The sequence below is a fragment of the Anas acuta genome, chromosome 4 (genome assembly GCF_963932015.1).
Source record: "Anas acuta chromosome 4, bAnaAcu1.1, whole genome shotgun sequence".
Classification (NCBI taxonomy): Eukaryota; Metazoa; Chordata; class Aves; order Anseriformes; family Anatidae; genus Anas; species Anas acuta.
The window spans coordinates 48,020,398-48,033,913 of NC_088982.1; the positions used below are offsets into that span (position 1 = coordinate 48,020,398).

The following is a 13,516-nucleotide window of genomic DNA, read 5'->3' on the forward strand; positions in this document are numbered from 1 at the left end:
AGCAGAAATTTTAAGTTTACAAATTCAGTATCAATAATAATTAAAGGATAGACTAATATAAAGAAAATAATGTTTTGTTGTTCATTTTCTCTCCTTGGCCTACCAGAAACAGCACAAGAAACTCTCCAAAACATTTTCAATAGTGTTAAAATTAATCAGTAGCTACTTTTACATGGAAGCATCCAAACAAAATTTACATGAAAAAAAAAATAATCAATGTTCATCAAACTGTACCTCTACGTTTGATCAACTTCTCTAAAACTAGTAGATCCTTGATAGGAATGAATCTATGGTCCATTGAATATTCAAGACGTTTTTCCTTCCTGGTGTTCAATCTTTTTCCCACTCTGTTAAAATGAATTGTTTGTGCACTATAGAAACTTCATGAATACTGATGAGCATGTTTTCTCTAGTCATATGCTCAATGTCTACTCTGAAATAGATTAAAAAATTAACAGAATGTATCTTAAATTTCAGAAGGGCATGGAAGAATTAAAGAAAAAGAAAAAAAAACAGGAAGAAAAAAGATACAAGAATATTGCATTACCTCAAAACTGGAATTCAGCTTCATCAATTAATCATTTAACATAAATAGGAAAACCTAAAGTAGTTGGATAATAAAGCACAGACCTTGCTCTTAATGTATACTTTCAAAATTTGAGTAATTATGGTGTTTTCAAAGATATTATTTGGATTTATACTGACTCAGATGAGAAGACAGTAAAAGTTGAAAAGTAGAAGAAAATCAGCATTTCATGAAGTTTTATGATTGCATAATTTTACTGAAACTAATGGAATTCTGTTGTCAAAACATATTGAACTGACACCTGACCAGTTTACTTCCTCAAAATGAGCTTCAGGACTATTAAAAAAATATTAAGAATAATTGTTGCATTAAAATTATTTTCACAGGTAGAATTTTGTTTCCTTTCTATGTGTGACTGACCCAAGTGACCTGATTCAGACCATTATAAAGCGTGCTATTAGAGAGATTAATCACATGAAAGCCATTCCATATTAAAGAAATATATATATATGTAGGAGAGGAATGGATAATTTTCTGAAAGGAAAATGGAGCTGCCTTTCTTATGGCAATTCTTAAGAGTCAACAGAGATTTGTGTTTGAGCTGATTAGGCACTGGAGGAGAATGGAACAGGATAAACGGGACGGTATTGGCTATACTGAGTTCAAAGAATCCTCAGACCACCTCTTAAAAGTTTATTCATTCAGGTAAGTTGGAACATAATGATAAAATATTAGAAAAAATATTTAGCAGCTGCATGCCAATGGAAAGAACAGTCTTGGACATATATTTACTGACTTGCCTTACACATACTCTCTAAAATACTATAAATTTTTATGATACATTTTAGTCTACCAGAGAAGGATTGCTCCAGTGTAACAAATGAAAACATGAATCAATTCAGTCCAAGAGGACTGCAGTTCAGATTCTCACCATACTCACATAACAAATGAAATATGAATTTAGAATAGTGTGATCAAGCAGACATAACGAGTCACTGGATACGTTACAGAAAGTAATGAAGTGGATTTTTTGCCGTAGTTAATTGGTTTAACATGACATAAGATGCTGATGCCATATATTCTCATCAGAACATACATAGCTCTCTTCGGTATCAAAAGCAATACCAGACAGCCATATTGCAGGATAGACATAACAGTTTGCTCACCCGCTGGCATTTGAAAGCATCTTGAGATAATTTGTCACTTTTAAAAGCTATTGATTTAATTAAGGTCTTACTGATTTTGTCCCTTAAATTCGTTCAGTTTTGAACAGTATTAAGCTTTTTCTCACTCCTTCTTATCTAAATTTTATCTGGGTGTAGAAAAGACTATTATACCCATCTGGAAAGCCACAAGCATGCACGTGTATTACCTTTTTAAGGAGCAAAAGGCAAGTAAGATGGGCAAGTGATGCTCATATGGTCTTTATTTTTGGTAGTTTAAGATGATAAAAGGAACAGATGTTTGTTAATGATATCAGAAAAGCCTGGCAATATGTTCATAATAATAATTAAATTTTTGAAATCAATCTGTGAGTCAACAACTTTACATTCCTACTACTAAGGTTAGCATAAAGTTAGAAAGATTGAATACAACTAGAAACCTTGGTTGCAATTAAAATGTGGTCAATGTTCTCCTGTTTAGTTTAGGATTTTAATGATGTTCAAAACTCAGATCAATAGTAGCTTGAAAAAATATGAACAGTATACTATGCAGTCAGACTCTAAAGAGTCACTAAAACAAACTACAGCCATACAAGTAAACATCATACAAATTATTTACTTCCATATATCATAGAATATTAGAATGGTTTGGGTAGGATGGGACCTTAAAGGATTATCTATTTTCAACCCCCGTACCATGATCATTTGGAAATGTTATGAAAAGTGTTTGTTTTCCAGATCTTTACTGAAAAAAATTATATATACCTTTCAGTAACAGTTCCAAAAAAAAAAAAAAGTTGCTAAAATAAATACGCAAAGCTAGACAAGTTGGCTCAAGTATCAATATCACTGTTCAATATCAGAAAAATTATGGCCTTATTCTCAATCTCAGCCTCTCAAAACTGCTTTCTGTTGTTTTTGTTTGTTTGCTTTTGGGGGGGTGTTATTAATGTATGCTAAATAAGAAAGCATGATTTAAGTGTTAAAGATTTGAATGTGTAAATACATTATACAGACCAAATTCTTTTTATATTCTTTTTATATCCACAGCTCATGTGTTAAGCATGTAAACACATTTTAAGATTACACTTTTGTTTTATTGTATCTATACACTTTAAAATAGTGTATTTTATATTCATATTAAATGCATGGTTAGAGAAACTTTTTTTAATGTTTTAGCACCAACCTTTTTCACACTGTTGTTATTTTTAAATATGTACCTAATTAAACAGAAGGCCTGTGTTACAAAACTTAATTTGTATTTTGACATTTGATAACCTTTTTCATACAGAAAAACACTCAAAAGTGTAAGAAATTTTGCCATCATATAGTGAAATTGTAAAATAGTAGCACTGTATTATTTTACGTAAAAGTGGTGTTTCTTCTTTTCTTAAAAAGTGTACAGAAATTTCTATTATACATTAAATGAAACAAGCAAAAGAATATCACAGATCAGAGAGAGATGGGATTAGTGTCAGAACAGAGCATGTTTGAGTACTGGTTTCTATTTTGGTGTGATTGACTTAGTGGTTGACAGCAGAAGTAACAGATGGGAAAAACAAGTGGGTCAGAAAAATGTCAGGACAAAATCCAAACAGTGCAAAACAATAACAGCATCATTAGTAAAATATAAACAGGAATCAGATTTATTTTATAGCGATAGATGAAATAAAATGAAAAAATATTAGGTATTTATAATATGTGAAAAGCTACAGAATGGTGCCAGTTACTAATGTCTTAATTCTGCTGCAATGTTCTTATCTTATAAAAATACAATCCTAAAGAAGTACTAAATAAAAATTAGATACTGAAACACTAATATCAATGGAAGTTATGAGACACTCAGGAGCCTCCAGGGTTTCATTTGGCTGGCCTGTTTAACATGAACTTGTAATTGTCCTCTGAATCAAGATAATGACATCGGGCTTGAAAGTTTCAAACGATTTAAGGATCTGCAGAAAACATTTTGTGCCTTTATCATATATGGTAGCTGCAAAACGCAGAGTGTAAGTAATAAAGTTGCAACTCTGTCCTGAGAATCAGGGGAAAATTTACCTGCCTCACAAGAACAAGTGCAGAACACAACACAACATATTCAGGTACTGCACAGGTAGTACAGTAGTAAAGGAAAGACAGGTGATCATTGACAATACAAGAACATTTATGAAAAAATATTATTTTAGCCGAATTTCATCCAAACAAACCAGTATTTTAATCAGGAAAAAAAAAAAATCTTATATACCATAACTGACAAGTAAAAAAAGAATACTTTTTTGAAAAACTGCAAATGACATGGAAAAAAAAAAAAAAAAAAAAAAAAAAAACATAAGAAATTTAAAGAATGTAAAAAAGAGAAGGCCAAAAAATGAAAAATAAATAAATAAAAAACATACCATAAACATAAATGTATGTGTGGAACAGTGGAATATTTTTTCCAAAACCAATGAAATCTAAGTTGAATTGTCAGCTTGGGTATGCACAGCATGCAGGAAGTTCAGTAGATTAAAAATTTCCTCAAAAGATGTTACAGATATAATCACAACAAAGTTTGTGCATCTGAGTACCAACTTCACTGCCTGTTTAGAAATAATGGGTATCTCCCTTCAAGTAGTTCAATGATTTGCTTTGGATGTAGTTTCCTGCAATATTTTATGAGCCTTTGAAAACTAAACTAACTAAAGTTAACTAAACTAACAGCTAATGCATATGGTGAACACTCCTAACCAGCTCACTAGCTTGTTTCTGCTTTTAATTGTTCTTCACTGCATAATGACCGCACACCTAGCTACGGGAGGGGGGAGAAAGGATTTGTATGGGTGACACAACTTTGAAAGCATACATGCCCATAACAAATGTCTGATTTCAGTATCTGTGTAAGTAAAGACTTAAAAGTTTACTACCTTTCTAAAATTAAGCATTCAAAAACCTCTCACTTCTGTATCGTCCTTCCTATTAGGTAAATTATATCATCATGAACAATGCAATTATACTGACACAACTCCACACAACCAATAGATTTAGCTTGCCTTTAGATGCCGGTGTATAGCCTTAGTTTGAGGGAGAGCAAGGAAATTGAGATTAATGAGTACTGTGGCTAATAAATAAATGAATTAAGAACAGCTAACACAGGTGATAAGATTAAACATTGCTTCCTTAGGTAATACAAAAGATGTAGGTTTGTCACTTAACTCCATCCTCTCTAAGTAACCATTAAATGGTATTCTTTCTTCTTCTACTTTCCATCGCTTTTCTTTTCAAAGCACCTACAATAGCCCACATCTACAGTATTAAGACAACTATCTCTGCCTGTAATGGCAATTTCACCTTTCATTGCTTGCTTAACAAACTTTAAATAAAAAGATTTGGGTGTTCTCTCTCATAAAAGTTGTACACTAGAAAAAAAAGCATGAAATACACTAATTGTGTTTTGGAACTCTTTTATTGATACAAGGCTGTTTTTATAACCTGGATATTCTATTTCATATACTTTTTAACCAGCGGCACAGAATAAGTTATAGTCAAAGTATAAACAATTGTATGCAACAAACATAGATGACAGTACTTTTGCAAGGTATCCTGCTAAGGACAATATTAATTTATGAGTAAATTGTAATCAGATCCAATTACAAATTTTTCTGCATAGCAAGATAAAGTGATTGTATTGATGTTTCATTAAAGTACAATAATATTCTGTAGTCTAGTTCACAAACTTAGTGAGAAGATGCAATTCACCCCATACAGAGTACAGCAGTCAGTCTTGCTCATCTCAAGCAAAGACTTCAAAAAAAGTAGCTTAGATATGTACATTTTATCCCCCTTTCCTGGATATATTTTTGTCATTTCAAATACCAAATACTCAGCAAAAAATCTGTCCATCTGTCCAGATAAATAAATACATTTTGACCAACGAATGTATTATTTGTGATAAATACAAGAATCAACACATTTTGAAAATAATTAGTACTTACCTTTACTTCTTGAGCCCTCCTGATTCTTTTCCTGCTGCAATTAAAAGTAGAAATATGTATTATTTTCAGTATTACTTATCACATAAATCATAGAGACACAGATTCAAAAGAAGCTTAGTCTAGTTCCTCCTCCTTCCTGTTCTGAGATGAAGTCAGTTATGCTGCATAAAGTTTCCTATACCACCTGTTTTTAAAGTCCCCTAGAATTTTTCACACCTTTTTTCCACAATGACAATGATAAAGCACCAGAACACGACCCAGAAGAGGTCATGCAATCTCTGCCACCTTATATCTATCTTGGGAGATGTTAAAAATTCAACTGACCAAAACTCTCTACAATGTGATGTTACTTTGAAATTAGATTGGCTTTAATCAACCAGACTAGGTAACCATCAAGATGACAACCAGCCTAAAGTACGAGACTTCCATGAGACAAGGAGGGAGGACCAGAACCTTGCAATCCCTGGATCAGAGCTTAACTCTCTTGAAAATTAGGAAGTTTCATCCCAGATGAAACAGACAATCTCCTCAACTACAAATAAATTTCTCTCCCTCTCTTCCACCTCTTCGCCTGTTTTTCCCTGCTTGCTTGCAACCCCATGAACATAGAATATATTTCTTTAAAGCAAACCAAAGTAATCATCCCTTGGTTCAGTTGTCTTCCAAGTCTTCTCTTCCTATTTTTTAATGTTTTAAAATATGTTGTCTAAAGGATTCCAATATTCTAATTTAGACCTTTCTAAAACCAAGGACTTTTTAAATTACATCATCTCTGCAACTGCATCGGCAACATATAACATATACTGACATATTTCAAAATATTTTTTCCATTCCAAAAAGAGTATGCCATATCTGATTCATAGTAATCAAGTTTTTCACTATGAACCCCTAAGATCTTCACTACGTAACCTACCAATCGTTTCCTACAGCACTGGATGCTCCTACCCGGATGATGCTGTTTTTAATCTTAAAGATATCAACACGACCTCTCAGGCTGACCCACTTGTCTCTATTTCAGGTAAGAATATTTGGCTTACTTCAGTTAATTCTAGCTCTGTTTCCTTACCCCGCAAATGTTTGAATCCCTCCCCTACGAGTGTAAGAAAATAGATTTTCCCATCAACCTTAAACATGTTACCAGGATTTTAGTCTCAAAGATGGTGAATATTTATAGAATAAATATGTTAATAAATAATTATTAACATGGCTTTAACCATGCTAAATGTGTTAACTTATTTCCACCATGCTTTGTTAGCAAAATTGCATCAAAAATACTTAAAAGACATTTGTTTCAAAGTTATTAGCACAAAATAAAAGTTTTAAATGGCTGAAATTTATCATTTTACAATTTTAAACCAAAAATGAGGTCTAGGTAAGATTTTGTTCAAAACACACAAGCATTTCCAGCCTCACACTTCCTACAAATATAGTCTGATATTTTTTCCAAAAACATCTAAGCTTTTGTAACTTAATTGCACAACAATTCTTGCAATTGCACAACAAGGTTCTGAATAATGAAGCCCCAGTGTTGCTGAAGGAATTTATATTTTATATGAGCACATATTTATTACATCGTATTTTCCAGTTATATTACTTTTTTCACATACTTAAATATGGAATTAAACTCTACTTGAAAATTAATGGTATATTTAAATAGAAACTTTAAGTATATACTTATTAAAAGCTCTACTTTTCACACCTCTAACAGTATGACCATGTCTTGCTGAAGAACCGAAGTTCCTTTGTTAGTATTATTAGTAAAAATTCATCCTTAAGGAACAAAGAAGTAAAATACACATTGAGAAAAACAAGAAACTTTCAAAGACTCAGTAATTTCATTTCCTAAAAGACTCGTTCTGAATACTCTGAAACTACAACCCAAGTTGACAGCTCTTTTATTCATTTGTTTTGATTTTATTTCACTATTTGACACACATCCTGTTGGTTTCCTGGCAACCAGCAAAGACTTTTTCCTCATTCAACTGGTAACTGCTATCATATCACGTGCTCCTAATCTAATTTAGGAGTATTTTATGTTATGACCGACAAGTTATTTCTTCAGAAATGCTGAAGTTTGTATACCTATTTCATATTTTCCAGTTAACATGAGAAATTTTCTTTAGTAATGCACCTGCATGTAACTGCATGTACTCACTGAACACACTCAAGTCACCTGCACGTGAGAACAGAGGTGATGGAAGTGGTTACCTGCATTATAGGAGGAGGTAACATGGCTATAATGAGAAAGTACTGACATTAAACGGTTGCTGAACACTGACAAGAGTAAAGTCTGACAGCCTGGAAACTCAGCCTTTGGTCTAGCAACTCAGCTAGAGGAACCAGGGCCATCCTAGAAGTGCAGCTGGACACCAGAGAACCAGAGGCATCCTGTACGTACCATTGATAAAGACAAAACAAGAAACAAAGGGATATATCACCTGAGACAGTAAAAAGTAGCCTTGGAAAGAAGAAGCTGGCCTGAAAAAGTGGTATCAACACAAGAAGTTTTTGTTTACAAAAATGAATATATTGACCGTTACCATCTATTGGCTGTCTTAGGATAAAGACCAACATTAACAGCATTTATTAGTTACCTGAAGCGATGATGTCCTACACCCTCTTACATCTCAGTGATACAAAAGTCTCCCTCTCTGAGAAACTTCCTGTTCTGCATGTGCTCCTTTCTCTCTATTGTGTTGTGTGGTTTTTTTTTTTTTGTTTGTTTGTTTGTTTTTTCCTTCTCTCCTCCTTAAACAGGCTGAAGTTTTGGTGGAACATTGGGTTAACTCTCTGATGCTTCAGTGTCAACTCTGCAGTGCTCCACACCCCATGAGGCAAATCAACTTTGAAATTAGACTCTGTCCCTTACTTTGGTTCCCTTCAGGGCCAATTTCTAGGGGTGGTCGGTCTCCTCTGAGATTGGTTTTAGACACTGTGAGGTTGGTCCCTATGAGATCAGATTTCACAGCTAGACTCCTGTGAGGTTGGAATGGGCTAGACCTCCCTTCTGGGGTCAGTCTCATACATTTGGTACCATTGGGTTTATGAATATGTATATATGCATATAGTATGTATAATATAGATAAGTATAATCTATCATATGCATACTTGCTGTTACAGCATCAATAAGTTTGCAATCTGTAAGTATAGTCAGTGCCATGGTATTATGATAGGTTTGTTGAACCTAAAATACTAATCTATATTTGATGCTGTATTACTTATTTTTACTACATCTAATTGCCTTCCTACTATTTCTAATCACTGCTACTACTAATTAATGCTATTCCCTCAATATCTATGTCAGATATATTTGCTTCCTGTAATGGCTTGTTAATCTGTACACATGCTTGCCTTATTAATTATAGTATGCTTGCTGGTGCTGATTTGTGGTGATCTGCTGTAAATCAAAATCTTTAGAAATAAAACTTTTGTATCTTTTTGTATCTTTTGTGTATTATGAAATCCTATGACCTCACTGTATATATCCATAGGCCAGGTAACTCCCCCCACCTTTGGATCATGACAAGAGTAAACTGAACTTGTTGCATACCATGATATTCATTGTAAAAATACACTGAGCTAGTTGTCTCCAATAACATGAAAAAAAACTATGTGAACTTACTCAATGCAGCAATCTGTCCCCCAAAATTTCAAACTTCTCTTTTGCAGAATAGTTGGTCAAGGAGATGTTAGCCATTTTGTGTACTGAAAAGTATTATTCAAATATTTTCTGTTTTATAAATTCATGTCAGAAAAATGGCATTGGGAACAGGCAAAGTGCAAAACACTTTTACAAGTCTATTTCTATTATAGCGTATATTTATTCTAAATATTTGAACAGAAAAAGGAGACATATACTTTTCCTATTGCTGCAATTTATGTGGTATCTTTAACACTCTATAAACTACTTATAACAAAATGAGTGTACTGACTACAATCCAGGCTTAACTGCATTGTTTTATTTAATCAATAAGCTCCAAAGATTTGTTGTTATGGTGCACATATCAACTTCTTTGAGTCTTCAATATGCCAAAATTGTACAGATAAATCCAAGGAAAAATGTGAATACCTATAACAATGTAAATGTTTTTCTGGACTACATACTCACTTTTCTCAATTGGCAAACCTTAGCCTTTTAATATATTTTTCCCCATTTACCAAGCATATAATTTCAGGATAAGACTTATTATCTACCTTTGTCCAACTAATATATAAAAAAAAAAAAAAAAAAAAAAACAAAAACAAAAAACTAATTCTGTGCACTCACATAGCTGTTTAAACTCTGTTAAGGAGATTCAAAATTGATGAAAAGAATAAAGCTGTAATCAATAAAACAAAAGTATTTTCTAGTTCACAGGGACATAGAAATGTGTAAATGTGTAGCCACAATTAAACTTCACAATGAGGCCATCTAATATGCATATGACTAAAATGTTTTAAGTGTTTTTCCTCTTGTAAAATAACATGGCTAACGATGCAATTTTTGCAACCCAATCTTGCAGATATAAGTCAAGGGTTGTTTACTTTTTCTTCTGTTGTTTCAAAACAACAAAGTGTGTCAAAATCTGTATGTATCTGAAAAGTACATTTCCAAAATTCTCCATGACTACATGAAACATATTGCTTAGATTTAAAAAAATAAATGAACGCAAATGTATTTCTGTCTTTATTAATGATAAAATGTGATGTACTAGATTTTAAAACATGTTCACATACTTGCCTAATGTTTCCTGAACACAGGAAATCCTGAATCCTGAAATGGTATTCCCTGAAAAATATTATATGATTACAGGCTAAATTTCAAAGTAAATCTAAAGTATTGATTCTTATGTCATTCAGGTTTAGTATTGCTTAACTCCTTTGACTTTTTAAACTATAGTCAGCATTTGGTTTAAAAGATCTATCCGTTACTTTCTTTTACTGGAAGTACTCTGTTTCACAAAGGAGAATGTTTTCCTTTTCATTTTCCCTCTCTTTAGAGGTCAGAGAGTGAAACTTAGACTTTGCTCTAACAAACCAGTTTAACTCAGAGGAATCTTATTCCTGTTAAGCAGGCTAGGCAAGTTGGAGCCAAGTTATGTTAGCATTCAGATACTGCAATTTATAGGCTCAGTGGACACTGTTTAGCCTCACAAAGCTCACTAGTCTAGTTTCCATTTTTCCCATTCTTCTAGTTTGCAACTAAAAAGAATGGGATTTTTCTTTTCCTGATAAAGCTGCAAAACCCATAATGTCTGGTGCTGAGACTACAATAAGTAGATTCTGAAGACTTAATCCAAGCACTGATTATTAAATCAGAGTAGATTCATAGGAAAGTAAACTTTAAAATCTTGGTTTCAAAGAGAAACACTAAAAAGGATGAAAAAGACCTTTTTGGAGGAAAGAGTGTAACAAGTTGTGCAAAGCTAGGAGGGGAAAGAAAAAATGTTTGGATGAAATTTTAGAATTAAAAAGTATTTTTTTAAATAAAATATCTTAAGATTTCTTATATAAAAAACAAATACCAAGGAAAGAAGGCATTAGCTGCAAATGTCTTTCATTTTCTTTGAAGTCCTAATTTTCTTAATATTATTATTTTCTTTTATTTCAGCTGAAGATTTTGGAGCAGCTTTGCATGGTGTCATTTTCTCAGAAGACACACATTTTAAGTGTAAGCTACCATTCAATCTACAAAGAAAACCTTTGCTAGCATATCACAGAACAGCCTTGGTGCAATATGCCTTCTGCCAGCAAGACCCTTGGTAGCAGCAAAGCTCATCCAGATGGAAAGAGAAGTCTGTAAGCCTGAAGTTATTTCAAGGTTAACCAGTGATTAGAGTGGGTAGAGCATCTCTGAATTGTGAAATTAACCCTCTGGCTAGGAAAAGCCTGTTACAGAGCCTTTTCAACTGAAAATAGAGTGAAAAAATATAGAAGAAAAACTTATATTGAAGGTGCATAAAATACAGTTCTCTTTCTTATTATTAAAAGATACAAGTATACGGATTAATTTACGTAGAAAACCATTAAGAAGCAATGACTTATTTAATAAAATAAATGTTATAAGCACCTATAACTTAGGAAAATAAAGTTCAAATGCTCAGAGGAGCAGGAATTCTTCCTGGCTGAATGGAAAAACATGAGAGAGGTAAGCAAACAATTGGTTATAACAAAACAAATTTTCACTTACATTTGGCCTATACATTAGTGACTACATTATATACTGCTACAAATCACCTGTAAGCACCAGTAATCATCCAAGGATTTTTTATTTGCTTCAATGTACCGAAATAGTTTTAAACCTAGAAGTCTCAAACAAAATGAATCAAATTCCATGCCTTTGCATCATTTTGTGTTGCATCATATTGTAGCAGTCTGATGAAATGTATCAATGCAGAACATAATAGAACTGTAAAGAAGCCTTTCTGGTGTGTCCAACAAACTGAGCTCAATGAAAACTTTCCAAAGCATAGTGGATGAAAACAGAAAAAACGTCAAATTTTCTGCTGTGTTTGTGAACTAAAAAAGATCATGGATGGCTGGCCCCACAAATTGCTATTCTGGAAAATTATAATTTATAAGCTATTTGCTATATATATCAAGCTAGACTAAAAAAATTAAACAAAAATATCTCCTTTTCAAGTGTTATTTTCTCTTTGTCTCAAAACACAAAATAGCATCAATTTATCTTCAAACATCCTGACATTTTGACAATGTTACTGTTCAGAAATGACATTCTATAAATAATTTTGTAATAATATTGTTTGATTTCAGATAAAGGGTTTTGTATTAGCAAGAAAGGAAGTAGAACAGGATAGTCAAAGGGACTCTCAATGAGCAGTGATTCAAGAGAAGGTACAAAGATGTTTCTAAGAGAGACCAGAGCTGATCTGTACAGGTAGATAACATTCTAGAACTAACAGAATACACCAGACCATTGTAGAAACAGTTTTGTAGCCCCATTTAAGTATGCATTACGTTCATTTTGCTTGTTTTTCCCTTTCTGAAAGGAAAAGAGTAGGTATTTACAAACCACAGATGTTGCACGCAGACAGACACCGAATTCCAGTTAATTCTGTGTTCTTACAAATGGAAATACATACATGTACTTGTATTGCATCTAGAGCCTCACTCATTTGCCAGCCTGAGTTGTCTGCCTAGAGTGGGCTAGAAGTCTTATTTCTCTTTTGCAAAACTCAGGAGAAGTCCTCTTTTCACAATCTGCAGTATTTAAAAATTAACTGCTGAATTAATGGAATTCTTATGATAAGCAAAGTGCTAATTAGTCTAAAGCATATAGTACATCGTCCCAGTAATGCAACAAAAATTAAAATAATTTAATAAACATAAACCACTAATTACAGAAACTGATGAAAAGGGGAATGCAAACTTATTTGCTTGATTAACATTTTATAATGAAAATTTATTAGTCATATTACAAAATGTACTTAAAATGTAGAAAAATGATAATTAATGATCATTCTGCAGTTGGGGATACTTTGCTACTATATATTAACTTTAAAGAAAAAAGTATTAAAGGAACAATTACTGTTATATATAATATTTCAGTGAGAGATATTACCAAGATAATACATTTTACTGTGCTGTTAAAACATGTACAAGCCAAGATAGTAGAACACCTACATATTAGCTTGTATTAATACAATGGGTTATAAAATTCAAATTATAATGCACAGAAACTATTTACTTATGGATGAAATAATAGCTTCTGGTCACAGCAAGTAGAGAGCATGTGCGTACAAAGCACGATTTGGTAAAGTAGTCTCAGAACCAGTTTGATCAACGACATGCTGAGCATTTGTCTTTCAAAAAAAAATTCACAAGATCAGACTTTATCACATACTCTCAGCAACTGCAGT

General features: G+C 32.7%; 1 protein-coding gene across 10 annotated transcripts in view; it reads right to left on the reverse strand.

Annotated features, from left to right (window-relative positions):
* FSTL5 (follistatin like 5) overlaps window positions 1–13,516 on the reverse strand; it is a 402,914-nt gene that overhangs the window by 226,198 nt on the left and 163,200 nt on the right. For 9 of the 10 annotated variants that reach the window (XM_068681113.1, XM_068681111.1, XM_068681110.1 and 6 more), the window contains one exon: window positions 5,658–5,691. The exons of the other annotated variant lie outside the window; for it this stretch is intronic. In XM_068681113.1, the coding sequence (XP_068537214.1) occupies window positions 5,658–5,691 (34 nt within the window). The remainder of the gene's footprint in view (window positions 1–5,657; window positions 5,692–13,516) is intronic. 10 annotated transcript variants of the gene reach the window in all.